Source organism: Balaenoptera borealis (genome assembly GCF_965194805.1).
Source record: "Balaenoptera borealis genome assembly, chromosome: 3".
Lineage (NCBI taxonomy): Eukaryota > Metazoa > Chordata > Mammalia > Artiodactyla > Balaenopteridae > Balaenoptera > Balaenoptera borealis.
Genome location: NC_138866.1, coordinates 171,364,091 through 171,380,222, shown reverse-complemented (window position 1 = coordinate 171,380,222; position 16,132 = coordinate 171,364,091). Strand labels below are relative to the sequence as shown.

The window sequence follows — 16,132 nt, the reverse complement described above, 5'->3', positions numbered from 1 at the left end:
AAGCCTAAACCAGTTTTCCCTGTTTATTCAACTCTTAATTACGAGGACCCAGTTACACAGATCACGTATATTCTGGTTCAATTAAGTCTGAACCTTTGCAAGGCCCACAGGTGATCCTGATGCACACTGAGAGCCAGGAACCACTTGGGTTTCTCTTTTATTTACATGCCTCTGGTTAAAGCTAACTGTGTAAACAAGAATTTACTCTTTACCAAGTATGAATACAGCTTTATTGATGTGCTGTAATTCTCATCTGGAATTTATCTTCCTTTCATCTTCACTGTGATTATTTCCTTCCTCTTTCCGCTGCGGCAGTTTGCAGGGCTCTCTCTGTCTCACCTAATGATGTCTAAGAGTCGGACACAAGGACGCGGTGGGCTCGGCCGCTGCGCAGCGTCTACTCCCGAGCGAGCTTAAATAACCTCAAGATGGAACCACCCTGCTGCCGAAGCACAAAGCGCCCAGAGGCTCCTGGAGCGAATCGACGCGAGGCACCAACGGCCTCAGGAGCGTCCTCTTCTCCAGACAAGAACGGATGTCACCAAGCTGGCGACACAGGTCCTTCCTGACCTCACTGCCCTCACAAGAACAACGAACACCTGTTCATGGACAAGACACCCCTAAGAAAATCCTAGACCACGGGCGTGAGGCTGAAGCACCGCCGGCACCACAGAGACCACGACGCGCCTCAGCTGGCAGAGTCCGAGGAGCCGCCCCAGGCCCGCACAGCACCGGCCAGCAGGGCCCCCGAGCCCACCGCGCCTCCGGCGGACACGCAGCGCCCTCGCCCCAGCACCGTGGGCTGCTTCACCGGAGCCCCTACTCCAGTTGCACCCCGCCGCGTCACCGGGGGAGCTGCGGGGCTCGACCCCTGGGCATCTGTGGTGGAGAAGACGGTGGGGCTTCCGACAACCGGCACGCGGCCGACCGAGCACCTACCTGCTGAGCCCAGGCGGCGGTCCCTGCCAGCGGCTCTGCGCGCCTGCGGCAGCACGTCCGACCAGGGAACCCGGCAGGGCGCAGGCTGCGGGCCTGGGGGCGCGGAGCCGGCTGTTGCCCCCGCGCGGGCCGCAGTTCACTCGGAGCCCCGCCCACCGGAGAGGCAGCTGGGACGCGGGCACGTGGGCGCCGCGCGGAAGCTCTCTCACAGCCCCGCCCGCCGCCGAGTGGAGCTCCGCGGCCCCCCGCCCAGGAAGGCGGCCGCAACGCCGGCAGAGCCGCACCGCCCAGCCCTGCTGGAGCCCTGGAGCCGAGTCCAGCAGGGGCAGAGCTCTGCCGAGCAGATCCAGCGGCCCTGTTCAGCCAGGAAACTTGAGACGCCGGTCGGCTAGAGTCGAGACCACGAAGCGCCTTACCTGTCTTGGAGCCAGTTCTCCCACTCCACCTGGGCAGGGGAACTAATTTGTAGCCCCACCCACTGCTGAATACAGCTGCCCGCCCTCTCGCCCCGGAAGCCTGACCAGAGCACACAGCAAGCTGTGTAGCCCATCCGAGAGCCGTGCTTACAGTGGCACTTAAACAGTGCACAGCCTGTGCTTCCCTGTCTGCAGAGCAACACCGGCGGCCCTGTCTGACCAGGGAATTCAGCACACAGTTTGGCCTAATTAGGGCCCCCAAACAATGCTGCCCCTCCAGGGAGGGCAGCTAACTCAGAGCCCCGCTTAATACTGGGTATAGTGCCCCGTCCCGACAGTCTGATGGGCCTGACCAGAGACCCCAGGCAACAGCAAAGCCCATCCTACAGCCTTACTAGGGCAGGGGAACAAGCCCGCTTTCCTATCCAAGCGCTCTCAGCAGCACCACCACCCCTGCCCCCCACCTCAGGGTTCTGGGCAGTGGCCTTGCCCCAAAGTAGACCCTGATATAGCAGGGCCCCCCCTGCCCACAAACATTACCAGCAGACACATCCAGAAACCCCAACAGGGCTGACTGGTGAAAAACTGTCTCTGCCAAAATGAACCTGTAAAATCTGGAAGAGGAGCCCACTTACTCAAATGCTCAGATACCAACATAAGGAATCAAGGATCACAAAAATTCAGGTAAGCGTGACACCACCAAAGTAGACTAGTAACTGATGCTAAAGCAATGGAGATCTATGAACTATCAGACAAAGAATTCAGAATAATCCTCTTGAACTTTAAGTGAACTACAAGGACACACAGCTAAACGAAATTAGGAAAACAATATGTGAACAAAATGAGAAGTTCAACAAAGAAATAGAAGCCATTAAAAGCAAACAAAAATCCTAGAGCTGAAAAATACAATGACTGAACTGAAGCATTCAACAGAGAGCTTCAAAATCGGACGACCATGCAGGAGAAACAATCAATGACCTAGAAGACAGGACATTTGAAATTACCCAGTCAGAAGAGCAAAAGGAAAAAAAAAGAAAAAGAGTGAAGAAAGCCTTATGGGGCACAATCAAAAGAACCAATACCTGCATTATGGGAATTTCAGGAGAAGAGAAAGCGAAAGGGACAGAATGTATGTTCAAAGCAATAATGTGAAAAAGCTTCCCAAACCTGGGGAGAGAAATTAACAGATCCATGAGGCCCAATAGACCCCAAATAGGTTGAGCCTAAATAGGGCTACACTGAAACACATTAAAAATATCAAAAGTCAAAGACAAATAATTTTGAAAGCAACAAGAGACAAGAGAGAAGTTACATACAAGGGAAACCCCATAAGACTATCAGCAAATTTCTCAAAAGAAACTTCAGGCCAGGAGAGATGGGATGATACATTCGAAATACTGAAAGTAAAAAACTGTCAACCAAGAAGCCTGTATCAGGCAAAACTGTTCTTCAGAAATGAAGAAGGGGTAAAGATTTTCCTGAACAAGCAGAAGCTGAGGGAGCTCATCACCAGGAGACCTGCTTTATAAGAAATCCTAAAGGGAGTTGAGTGGAAGTAAAAGGATGCTGATTAACATTATAAAATATAAGAAGGTACCATAAAATTCAATGATCATGGTAAATATACATTCAAAATTAGATTCTATAATATGGTAATGGTGGTGCATAATTCACTTACAACTCTAAAAGTTAAAAAACAAACAGTAAAAAGAATCATAACTATAAAAATCTGTTATTGGATACACAATATGAAAAACATGTAAACTGTAATATCAACATAAAATGTGAGGGGAGGAGAAGTAAAAGTGTGAAGCTTAGGACAGCTATCTAAGTTGTTGTCATTTTAAAATAGGGTGTATGGGCTTCCCTGGTGGCGCAGTGGTTGAGAATCCGCCTGCCAATGCAGGGCACACGGGTTCGAGCCCTGGTCTGGGAAGATCCCACATGCTGCGGAGCAACTAGGCCCGTGAGCCACAACTACTGAGCCTGCGCGTCTGGAGCCTGTGCTCCGCAACAAGAGAGGCCGCGATAGTGAGAGGCCCGCGCACCGTGATGAAGAGTGGCCCCCACTTGCCACAACTAGAGAAAGCCCTCGCACAGAAACGAAGACCCAACACAGCCATAAATAAATAAATTTAAAAAAAAAAAAAATAGGGTGTATTATAATTTTAAGATATTTTATGTAAGACTCATGAAACCACATGGGAAAAATCTGTAGTAATTACACAAAAAGAACATGATAGAGAAGTCAAAGCATACTGATACCCAAAGACATCAAAACACAGAAAGACAGCAGGATAAGGAACAAGGAACAATGGGGTCTACAAAACAGCCAGAAAACAATGAACAAAATGGCAACAGCAAGTCCATACCTGTCAATAATTACTTTAAACAAAAATAGATTAAATTCTCCAATAAAAATAAAAAGAATGGCTGAATGGATAAAAACACAAGATCCAACAACATGCTGCTGCCTACAAGAGACTTGCTTTAGCCTTTAAGACAATTAACTGAGAGTGAAGTGATGGAAAAAGACATCTCAAGCAAAACTAACCAAAAAGAAGCAGGGAGAGGTAGCTGTACTTACATATATCAGACAAAATAGATTTTAAACTAAAAATGATAAAAAGAGACAAAGAAGGTCATTATATAATGATAAAGGGGTCAATCCATCAAGAAGATATAACAAAAAACTGAAAAAGACAACCTATAGAATGGGAAAAAATATTTGCAAATCATGTATCTGATAAGGGATTAATATCCAAAATACATAAAGAACTCAGACAACTCAACAGAAAAAAACAAAAATAAACCAAATAATCCAATCTTAAAATGGGCAAAGGACCTCAACAGACATTTTCCAAAGAAGACATACAGATGGCCAACAGATACATGAAAAGTCACTTGAAAAGTTCCTCAACATTACTAATCATCAGGGAAATGCATATCAAAATCACAATGAGATATCACCTCATGCCTGTTAGAATGGCTATTATAAAACTACCATCTGATCCAGCAACCTCACTTCTGGGAACATATCCAAAGGAAAGAAAACCACTTATGTTAAAGAGATATCTATACCCCTATATGTTCATAGCAGCATTACTCACAATAGCCAAGATATGGAAATAACCTAAATGTCCACTGATGGATGAAGTTGTGGTATATGAGTCTGTATGTATTTGTGTGTGTATATATATATGTGTCTATACACACACATATACATACATACAATGTATGATAGAATATTATTCAGCCATAAAAAAGGAAGGAAACCCTGCTATTGTGACAACATGGATGACCTTGAAGGCACTGTGCTAAGTGAATTAAGTCAAACAGAGAAAGACAAATACTGTATGATCTCATATGTGGAATCTTATTAAAAGAACAAAATTTAACTCATAGAAAAGAGGTGGGGGTTGAGGGAGAGGGAACTGGACAAAGGTGGTCAAACAGTTCAGATTTCCAGTTATAAGATAAGTACTAGGACTGTAAAAGTACAACATGATGACTGTTGTTAAGTCTGCTGTACACGATATACAGGAAAGTGGTTAAAGAGAGTAAATTCTAAGAGTTCTCATCACAAGGAAAACACTCTTTTTGTCATTCTCTTTTTTTATTATCTGTATGAGATGATGGATGTTAACTACGCTTACTGTGGTCATCATTTCACACTATATGTAAGTCAAATTATTACGCTGTCCACCTTAAACTCCTACTGTGCTGTATGTCAAGTGTATCTTAATAAAACTGGAAAAAAAGGCAGAGTTATAAACATTATTAAATTTTATTAACAAAAACTTTGTACATTTTAATACATGTAGAATTTTACATCTAAGTAAAATAACAACACATCCAAAATTTACCATTTATACAAATTGTTACAGAATAACAACCAGTGGGTTAAATAAGTAAAATAAACCACACCGATTTTTTTTAATTATCTACAAAAGATTTGACTTTCTTTAAAATTCCCCTGAACATATAAAAATAAATTAATTTTACTTTTCAATTAAATCTACCAATTAGAAATATTACAAATCAAAATATCAATGTTATCTTATGAATTTTTCACAATACAAAACAGATTCACAAAACCTTATTTACAGAAATGAGGTAAGAACTGTGCAATGTTTAACCAAGAGACATATTGCAGAATTAACATGTTCTTCCAGCTAAGTACACAGTGGAGGTCTAATTACAGCTGGGTCTTTTCCACTAATAATTCACACATTTAAGAATAGTTCAATGATTACATCCCCAATTGTTTAATTTATACTCTGCTATACTGTCACACCAGGAGTGGGGCTACCCAACGTGGAAGGGCTGTAATACAGATTTCACCTGTTTCAGGAACTGCAGTGGTGGGTTTTTTGTCTTGTTTTGTTTGTTTCAAATCATTGTCAATAATGGGAAGTTGTCTAACTTAAGAAAAAAAGAAAATTCTTACCAAATCCACTCACTTTTCTTGTGACTCATTAGTGGATAAATACCCAGGTAATAGTTTTGCCTGAGCTAGCTACAGTGGCATAGAAAGTTCTTAATAAAGGCAGAACCATGGGGAAGGCTGCTGGTGCAACGCCGACTGTCCCTACTACTCCCAAGGACTGAGAGCGCAGGCTCAGCTGTCCAGAGCCACTTCAGCACAAGGCAGGTACTAACAGGCACTTGATTCAGGCCAAACCCTACCAGCAGTTTCAGAGTGGCCCCTCTTTCACTTTGAATTGAGCTGGTTCCCTCAGCAGCCTTAGAAATCACTGAACTCAAGCTTTCTTTAAAATATGAGTAGGTCTTAACACTAAAGAAAAAGCATTTAGCAAAAGAAAATTACCTTTAGCAGAAGCAGACATTTACCATCCTAACTTGATTACCAAAATTGGCCAAATCCCATTAGAAAGGAAATTTTTATAATAAAGATTGCCAAGTCCAAGTGGATGACCTATTTATTTGTAATATTTAACCAATAAAACTCCAGTAGAAGAAATTAGACAGTTCCTTGAAATTTGTTTTGACTCACAGAGCAAGCATACTGTAACCCAAACAAAAGATCATATTTCATGTTCCAACTTTTACATTAAAATCAAATGGTTTAAAAATAGAACAAGTCTTTAGTTTTGCTATTCATCTCTCCAATTTATAACAAAATTAGTTGTACACCAACTATATTAAATTTCTCTTAGGCTGATAAACTCATTGCATGTAAATTATTTCAATGACAAAAGTTAGCTATTAAATTTTCTTTCAAAATTCAAAAAATGTGGGTGAGGGGTGGGGGATATGGGAATTCCATTTCAGTGCAACAAAGCAACAAGAAAATCAATCAAAGCCTTACAAGAATGCTCTTGGGGCAATTAATCCTTTGTCGTGCAGCTGGTTTCTTGTTGCATTTCTTCATAGCTGTAGTAAGGGGACTGCAACAGCAGCCAGATGAAGTGCTAGCGCAGCAGGATAGTCCATTTCTAGATGTTTCTCAAGTGTCAACTTTTTTCTTGAGCAACAGGCCCAGTTTTATCACTAAGTCTCTGCAGTTAAAACAAACAAAATAAGATGCATTAGCTAAATGAATTTTTGGCCCCCACTTGAGATAATATCCTCTTACTTGAAATTATAACTGAGATAAAAGGTCATGTATACGGTTATTCCTTTTTTTCTACAAGTCAGCATGGCTACTTTTCAGCATAATATAAAGACATGAATTTACTGGTAAACATTCAGTTGCTTTATATTAAATTCAGCAGTATACAAAGACAGAAGTGCCCCTCTGAGGGAGGATTCATAAGGAATGAATGTAGAAACCATCCCCTCAGATTGACTTTTCCACATAAGTAGTAACAACATAGTAGTGTGGAAAATGAACTAAGAAAGTCATGGGTTCTGATCCCACATGTGCTATGTGTCTTTTGAGCTTTAACCTCTTTGAATCTCCCTATTTAAAAAATGGGGTTACAGCCTATTAATATTTTAAAGATTGGCACCACGTATACTATTGTATCTAACAAAGATGACTGCCACATAGCAGGATACTCATAAATATTATTTCCCAGCCTTGCTTTTCTACATTAGATAATATTGTTTATTTTATAGTGTTTACTATTGTGATTTTCCATTAAAAATACATTTCATACTGTCTAACTTTTTTTAACACAAGAAAAAACTTAGGAAAAAACGGTTAAAAAAAATTCTAAATTAATACAGAATCAATGAAATTTTCCACATCTGCAAAACTAGGTTTGTGATAATGACAGTATTCACAGTCAGGAAGTCAGAGGAACAGTGGGGCAAACAAAAAGCATTGAAGAGTTAATGAAAACCAATAATTCTATATTTTGAACCAATTCTTGTTACTAAATACAAACTAAAGTTTCTGAAAACTAAAAGCACAGTAAAGAGCAAACTTTCAAAGTAATGGGAAAGAGCAAACATTGTGACTTTTAACACCATTTTTTGCCAAGTCTCCCACCTCATTCTTTCCCTTCTTCCTTTTCCTGATGTCCAGTCTCCATTCTATATCCCAATATCCTTCCTCTAACAGGGTTCTGCCCTGAACTGGAATTTAGGGGAAACATTTATACTCCAGTAAAGTAGACCTGATTGAAGGGGAGAATTAATAGAAAGAAACAGCCTTAAAATGTGTGTTACTATATGTATAGTATACTGTTCCTGCACCCATTTTTATTTATCTTAACTTGTACATTGAAAGGGTAAGATGCTATCACTTACATGAGATTAATAATTTAAATTTCATTACAAATATGATTATGATTTACTTTCTATCAGGTAGAATAACTAGATTGCCCTAAAGTTTATGTATTAATTTTATTATGAATATAATTCAATTTTAGCATGTCTGAGCAAAATAATAAAAATATTCTTAAATTATCTAGACTATTTCTATAATTAAACAAATTAGTTAAACAAAGATTCTCAAAACACCAACTACTATCTTCTGATTGGACTGTCCAATACCACTTACCATACTGAAACACATTTTCATTTTGAAAAATTGCTGTATTATAAAACAGTCTTCCAACCTTACGTGCAAATTCAAACTGATATACTTAGAGGATATATAAATTGGCTTAGGTCCTTTGTGTTTACAATATCCAGGTGCTGAAACAACTGGTTTTAAGAAGAAATTATCAGGGGGATAATATATTTTAAGGGGGGTGGGGAGGAAGAGGGGGACTGGACAGTCATCTCTGATTAATCAATAAACTTCGTTTTGGTATTTCACTAGCTGTAACAAAGCACAGACACTTACTGTTACCTTCTGACTTGCATTATCGCCATGGATGGTGAGGAACGGGTTGGTGGTGGCTGGATGAAGCGGAGGCGCCTGCGTGCCTGCGAGCAGGTTGTTGATGGGCATCTGCGTGGGTGCCGGGATCTGCAGCTGCTGGAGATCAGGCTGGTGGTGCTGCTGCACCAGCTGATACAGAAGGGCCTGGTGCTGCTCCTTAGGTAAGAACATGCAGGAGAGGGTGAGTCCCAGTGCGGACCCGGCAGTCAGGACAGCCTGCTTTCTCTCTTCTTTGCTCTGACATTAGGTATTTAAGTGACAGCAAGGTCATACTACTAAGAAAGACAACAAGAGTCTCATCTGGAAGAACACACTGCACGAGATAATAACCATCTACTGTAAAATGTCAATATCATCAGGGAATGGCTTTATTTTCAAAATGGGGCAAACAAACGTAGGAGACCCCTATTCATATGAGGTTGCCCATGATAATCAAGGAGAACGGCAACTTAGAGCAGCCACGTGACCTGCGTTTGGCTTTAGAATGCACTGCATGGTGAAATCCCTCCCATAATTCTGGGAACTTAAAATAACTTTTAAAGTTCTCATTCATGCCAACAGAAAGAGTGCTTTCTTGATGCGGTTATGAGACCATGCCTTCCAGCGAGCACTCCTGAGCGCTTACTATGATGTGGCAGGCACTGTTCTGGGGTGAAGAAATGTTAGGAAATGATTACTGCCCAGGGTCGGGGGAACAGGAATGTGAGAGAGAGGACAGCGGGGGCGGGGTAGGGGTCAGGGCGATTCTCACTTGGACACAGACACGAGGAGACGAGGGAATTCTCTATATGGATATGGGGGGGCGGAGGGGGGGTTCCAGGCAGAGAGAATGCTAGCCAGTGCTGAGGGGCCCCGTGGCACACCCAGCATGACCCAGGACGAGCAAGGAGACCGGGGCCGGAGTGCAGTGAGCAGGAAGGAGGCCAGAGAAGGATGAGGGCCTGTAGTGTCGGCCGAGAGCTCTGGTTTTTCTCAAAGTAATGCAGGAAGGCAAAGCAAGGTTTTGAACAGAGGAGTGACACAACCTGACCTAGGATTCTTGATGGATTCAATGTGAGGTGTCAGAAAAAGAGCGGGGTGAAGGAGTAACGGCTTGAGCAGCTGGAAGGATGGAGGTGCATCAGCTGAGGTGGGGCAGCCATGTGGAGGGTCAGCAGTTCAGTTTGGACACATTATGCCTGCACCATCTATAAAGAAAGCCAAGTGGTGGCAACTAAGTAAGCAGTGGATATGGGAGTTTGAAATTCCAGAGAGAGGCCCGGGCTGGAGACGTCGGTATCAGCACAGACAGTATTTAAAGCTTTGCAGCTGGAGGAGATCCTGAATTCTAGGATGCTCTGAAATGAGTGGGGCTGAGGAGAAGAAGAGGACCCAGAAAAGGAAGCTAAAAAGGAAGAACCAGTTGGGTAGGAAGCAAACCAAGATAATGTGGCATCCTGGGAGCTAAGGGAAGAACGTGTTTCCAGTGGGCAGAAGCCGTTACCAGGTCAGGGGCGATGCCAGGCAGAAACGGACAGGGCTGCGCTTGGGGCAGCAGCTGGTCGGGAGGAGGGTCAGGAGGAGGGTCGAGCAAGAGTTTTGCTTAAGGTGGCAGGAGGGAGGTGCCTCACAGTACCATTCCTGACTACGTGAAGTTTGATGCTTGTAAATAAACAAACCTCACGCCACAACCTTGGCTGCAAAGGAAACGTCAAATCTAATCCACTCAGTCTTCACGGTCTCTGGGTAATAATTTGTGCTAAAAATTCCTTGATCAACCACGTTCCAGAAACGAGGCACCTATATGTGCTGTTATTAGAGTAAAATCTTGATTAACAGGAAGAACCCCAAATAACTTGAATTCCAGAACTTCATATTAAGATGAGGCAAGAGATAAGAAAACAAGATTACATTTTAGTGTAAGCATGTAAGAATTTATGTAGACTCTGTCCTTATACCACTGTAAGAACAGTGACAGTGACAATGATCCAGAATTGTAAAACAGGCATTTTCAATACATTTTTGACTAAAGCAAGAGAGTAGGTAGATGTATTTTAGAAAGAAGTTACAAACAAAGGCTGAAACCCCAAAGTTAATTAAATGGGTGTTCTCCTAGCAGTGAGGTGTGCTAGACACACCCTCCCACATCTGCCTTAGCTCTCTCCCCTCCTCCAAGATATCTGTTCCACACCTTCTTTCTCTCCTCTAACCACAATATCCCTATCTCCCTCAGCTGATGACTTTACTTATAACTCCCATTTAAAAACTAAAACCATTAGAAGTGGGTTTCCTCAACCTCCTGTCATAAAACCCACCGACAGCCTCTCTGCCTCCCTCTTATCACAGGGGAAGTTGCTCCCTCCTGAAGAGCTCTGCTGCCCTGGCGTTATCCTTCCTCTCTCTGCACCAGAAAATTCCCAATCAACATACACATATGCTGTCATTTTCAAAATGATTAGAAACTACCCCCCTTAGACCACGTCCTTCTAATGCTAGCTGCCGATTCATTTCTCTGCTCTTTACAGTAAAACATCTTGAGTTGCCTGCACCCCATCTTCGCTTCCTCTCCTATTTTCTTTCCAACCACTCAGTGAAGCTTTTCACTTCTCACCAAAACCACGTTCTCAGAAAGCTCTAGACACCCAAATCCAACGGGCTGTTCTTACCTGTCTCACCAGAAGCATTCTATGCAGCTGAGTCCTCCCTTTCTTGAAATGTTTCTTCACATGGAACTAGGCCACCACTCTCTGTGCTAACTCACTGGCCACTTTTTCCCTAGACCCTTGGCTAGATTACTCTCCTCCTCCAGGGTGCCCAGGGCTCAGTCCTGAGACATTCGATTTCATTCCCTACTGACTTCAGAGAATCCCGTAAATCTAAACATCACTGTATGTCATGTCACTGTTGTGTTCAAAGCCCTACAATTACAGGACTTCCTTGGCAGTCCAGTGGTTAAGACTTGGAGCTTCCACTGCAGGGGGCGCGGGTTTGATCCCTGGTCGGGGAACTGAGATCCTGCCTGCCATGCTATGCGGCCAAAACAAATAACAAACAAAAACCCTACCATTAATTCTTTAAAATTCTGAAAGGAAAAATGAGGATATACGAAAAAAGAGTTTTTTAACTGGGATAATTATTAAAGCTAGGCAATCGGTATACCATACTCTCTACTTCTGGTACACTCGAATGTTTATTTCCACAAAGAAAGGTTTTTTTAAAAAAATCACCAATGGCTTTCCATCACACTTAAGGTAAATCTAAATTCCATGCCATGGAGAGCCAAACAAGGCAGCCCACAACCTTGCAGCCCACGCCCACCTGTCTGACTGCTCTCCTCCACACCAGCCCAGTGACACAGCACACAGGCCCTGGTCCCTCCACCACCTTGAGTGCATGTTCTCTTCCACCCCCCCATGTCAGAAAGTCATGCTCCTTCAACTTTTATTCAGGTGTGTGCTCAAAAGTCACCTACTCAGAGGCTGGACCATCCTATCTAAGATGGCTCCCATCCGACTGTTATCTATCCCCTTATCCTGCTTCATTTTCCTTCCCAGTACTCATCACTACCAAAAAGTGTGTATATATTTATCGTCCATCACCCCTACCAGAATGAAGCTCCATGAAAATACAAGTCTCCATGAAAATACAGAGTCTACCAGAGCTGCATAGACCACGTTCTAGTATTTGTCGATGAATCAATATAATGTCACTGCAGGTATCACAGACTACACCACAATGTCATTTCACAAAGTGGGCAATCTATACCTATGCTGAATAGTTATTATAGCTTGGATCACTTGCTCCTAATAAAGATCAAGTATTATCAAAAGGAAGAACTTACTGGTGTGAGCTGCTGCGAATTTAACAACTGCTGGAATTGCTGTTGATGAAGAAATATTTGTCTTTGCTGGTCAGAAAGTAATCCTAGTCCTGAGGCACTGAAAAACGATGAAAATTCTTACTTTCTACTGTACACCTTTTAACGTTTTTTTTTAATGTAAAATGAACAACTGTTTCAATTTGATGTTTAATAACTTAACAAGTTTCTAACCATAACACTTTTTGAAAACAATGATGTACAAGTTTCTTTTCTCTCTCTTTCTCTCTCTCTCTGCACATATACAACAGGTAAACAAGAATTCACATTGTCAGTAAATGTTTTGTTTCCCTTTATATTGTAAACCAAGCAGGCATTCAGTTGTTTTATGGAATAAAAATTTACATGTGTTTATAACATGCACATGTAATACTTTATTTTTAATCATTCAAGGATAATTTAACCCACACTGAGTGACACATATTTAAAACAAAGAAAGAATCCAAACATACTACTAATTGATTTGACTTAAACTTTTTTTACAGTCCCAATGGTCGGTAAAATTAAGCACCAATGAAAAGAGAGCCAGAAGAAATAGTTTACTACTATCCATTGCAAATCCATTTAAAATGATTTATTCCTCAAAAGTATGTGCAATAACAACATGGCTTTGCCATTCAAATGAAATTCCACTACAGTGAAACAGCGAGTCTCACTTCCTGGAAATTCAAGATAAATATTTGACCTTCATCTTGTATCAAAATCTTTGACTACAAAGCTAACAAAATTACATAGCTGAATTTTAAGAAACCAACATTCATATGTGATCTTCATTATAATATTACTTTTCTTCAGGATTTATGACACATGAAGGCAATATACATGGGGATAAGAAAAATTAGCATTTAAAACACACATCACAGATCAAAATTGAAATTTTCAGTATAGAACAAACCTAATGCTTTGTTACGAAAGGTGATTTAATTTTGTTTTAACCTGAATTACATAAGTGTCAAAAATAAATGGCTCTTGGTATAATATATTAAGTTTGGTGGTTTTTAATTTCTTAGAGTACATCTAACAAGGAACACATTTCAAATCCCAATCTAAAGTATGGACAGCACTGGTACCATGTTGCACTAAAAAACCCAAAAGGTATTTAAGTAAATTTCTTACCTGTTAGTCAGTGTAGTTGGCATTGGATGTGCTGCATTAGGTGGTACAGTTGTGTGGGTGAGGGGGGTAGGGTTCTGGGATATTGTGACAGGGGTCTGAATAACCCCATTTAAAGCTCCTACAATGCCATTAATTGCCAGTTGGTTACCTGGCAAAGCTCCAATTATTCCACCCATTCCAGGCACGGCAGGAATGGTGGATGTCACAGTCTGCATTCCACTGGCCAGTGCCCCCACTGTCACACCGTTGACCTGCTGAACTCCACTAAGGCCTGAGCCCTGCTGGGCTGGACTCTGCCCCGCAGGAGGGGGAGTAGAAAGAGCCGAGGAGCTGCTGGTGCTCTGTCCACTGGAGGTTAAGTCCTAACGTAAGAAAGAGTAGAAGCTAAGTTGTAAACAACACAGAAAAACTGTTTGAAATAAGTTTAAACCATTCAATGTGATATACCACTGTTTACAAGTGAAACACACAAATGAAACTAACCACACCCAAATTACCTGATTTAATACAGGAAGAGAATTATCAGGTAGAAAGCTGTTTCCTAGATGAGGGCTCTTACTGCTGTTCAAGGAATCAGTAGTAGGAGCTAGATTAAAAAAGACAAAGAAAAAAAAAACCTATTTACCTGTTAAATTACATTATGTGTAAGATTAAAGGCTTGTCTAAAAAAGCTTACCCTGAAGCCCACATTAAAAACACTTAAATATTAAGCCTTGTTATTCTTAAGACCAATTTGAATGAAAAAAATCTTTATCTCTACTGAATATCATGGCTTTAAATCAATAAAGAGATCATTACATATTTAAATTTTACCATTAAATTCTGTACTAAAGAAGTTAGAGCAAATTCAAATTGAACACTGAACAGGATTCTTTTTTTTTTAATTTTTGAATTTTATTTTTTATTTTTTATACAGCAGCTTCTTATTAGTTATCTATTTTATACATATTAGTGTATATACGTCAATCCCAATGTCCCAATTCATCCGACCACCACCACCAGCCCCCCACCACTTTCCCCCCCTTGGTGTCCATACGCTTGTTCTCTACATGAACAGGATTCTTTATGCTCCTAGAAAATAATTTATCATTCCTTTTCTACAACTGCATATAACTGGTGACCAGTTATTATTCAGTTATTATGAAAAAGATAATGGAAGTCCATCCTACTTTCCTTAGATCCACAATAAATTCATACTTACCATTCTGTGCTGAAAATGCATGCATTTGATGAGATGGGCTGGGATTTGTTGTTATTGTTGGAAAAGGCACTGAGAGCTGTGCATTCAATAATTGAAGGCGTTCCTTTTTGGCAGTCAAGTTTTTAATCTGTTCCTCTAATCTTCGATTTTCTACTTGAAGTTGGTGTAATGACTTCAGCATTCCTAAAACTAGCAGACATTTGAATGGTTTTTAATAAAGAATTTCATACACAGGACTAGGTATTTTATGGACTTAAGTGTCAATAACTTTAGAAATAAATTAAAATAGAAAAGCAGATATTCTATAAAGCATTTCTAAGTGACTAGGTTCTACTCCTAAATTTATATGTAGATATAAATATACCATAATATACTTGTACCTACGTAAGCATAAAGGGATACTGTTCCTAGATATACCATGGGGAAACTTTGTCGCCACAGACCAAAAAAACCCCACCTAGTTCAGGTAATTTCCATTCTCAAAGAAAAATCATGAGACCACTTTATTTTCATCAAAATAAAAACCTAATTAAAAATTCAAAGTGCTTGCCATGAGTTTTCATTAAAATAATATTTCAAAGGGCAAAGAATCACACCAATATCCTTCGCCACAAATAAGGAGCACAAGTATTTGTCTGTTGCTTGGTTGAGTTAAGCAAGCCACCCGACACAGGACTAGGAAGCCCAGCGCTAGGCCTGCGGATCCCCACTCGGCCAGCAGAGAGCAGTGTGTGCGCACCGCAGCCCCGCTCCCGGCTCCGAGGGAGGGCGCGTCATCTGCGCACAGGCTCAGCTTCTGTCCTGCCTCACCACCTCAAGTACCGTTTCCGTTCCTGCCACAGCTCTCAGACCTCTCGACACAGCAGAGAGAGAGGGCTGTGTGATGCTGCGGTGATGGACACTTTAAAAGTTCTATGTATTAAAAAGTTGTATTTGTTTAACATGCCCTCAGGGCCTTGAAAACACACAATTCTACTGGTACAGACACATACGGTCATTTCCCAAGGATTTAACTTTTATCCCTCCTCTTCAAGATCCCACAAATAAACCCTTAGTATACCCAAATGAGATGCAGTAAGACTAAGCTAAACCTGTCCTCCAGCTATCATGTTCAAAGGATTATCCCGGCATGAATTTCCTCACAATTAGCATTTTTTGTCAGAGCACCATTCATAAAAATACCAATTTATGGCACCTGTGTAACAATAAGCAAAATATTTTGTTTTGTTTTAAAAAAATAAAGCAGCAAAAGCTTATACCTCCCACCCCCAAAATGATTAAAAACCAAACCAAAACAAAACACC

At 41.3% G+C, this 16,132-nt stretch overlaps 1 protein-coding gene across 14 annotated transcripts in view; it reads right to left on the bottom strand.

The window, feature by feature from the left end:
• Positions 1–5,663: 5,663 nt before the first annotated feature.
• Positions 5,664–16,132, bottom strand: part of MLLT10 (MLLT10 histone lysine methyltransferase DOT1L cofactor) — a 251,930-nt gene continuing 241,461 nt past the window's right edge. For 11 of the 14 annotated variants that reach the window (XM_082385304.1, XM_082385312.1, XM_082385314.1 and 8 more), the window contains 6 exons: positions 14,829–15,017; positions 14,125–14,213; positions 13,628–13,989; positions 12,476–12,572; positions 8,617–8,811; positions 5,664–6,877 (listed from right to left, as the gene is read on the bottom strand). In XM_082385304.1, coding sequence (XP_082241430.1) covers positions 6,833–6,877; positions 8,617–8,811; positions 12,476–12,572; positions 13,628–13,989; positions 14,125–14,213; positions 14,829–15,017 — 977 coding nt within the window. In that variant the 3' untranslated portion in view covers positions 5,664–6,832. Of the gene's footprint in view, positions 6,878–7,815; positions 7,943–8,616; positions 8,812–12,475; positions 12,573–13,627; positions 13,990–14,124; positions 14,214–14,828; positions 15,018–16,132 lie in introns of all 14 variants that reach the window. The other 3 variants (XR_014242616.1, XR_014242617.1, XM_082385311.1) reach the window with 3 other exon arrangements.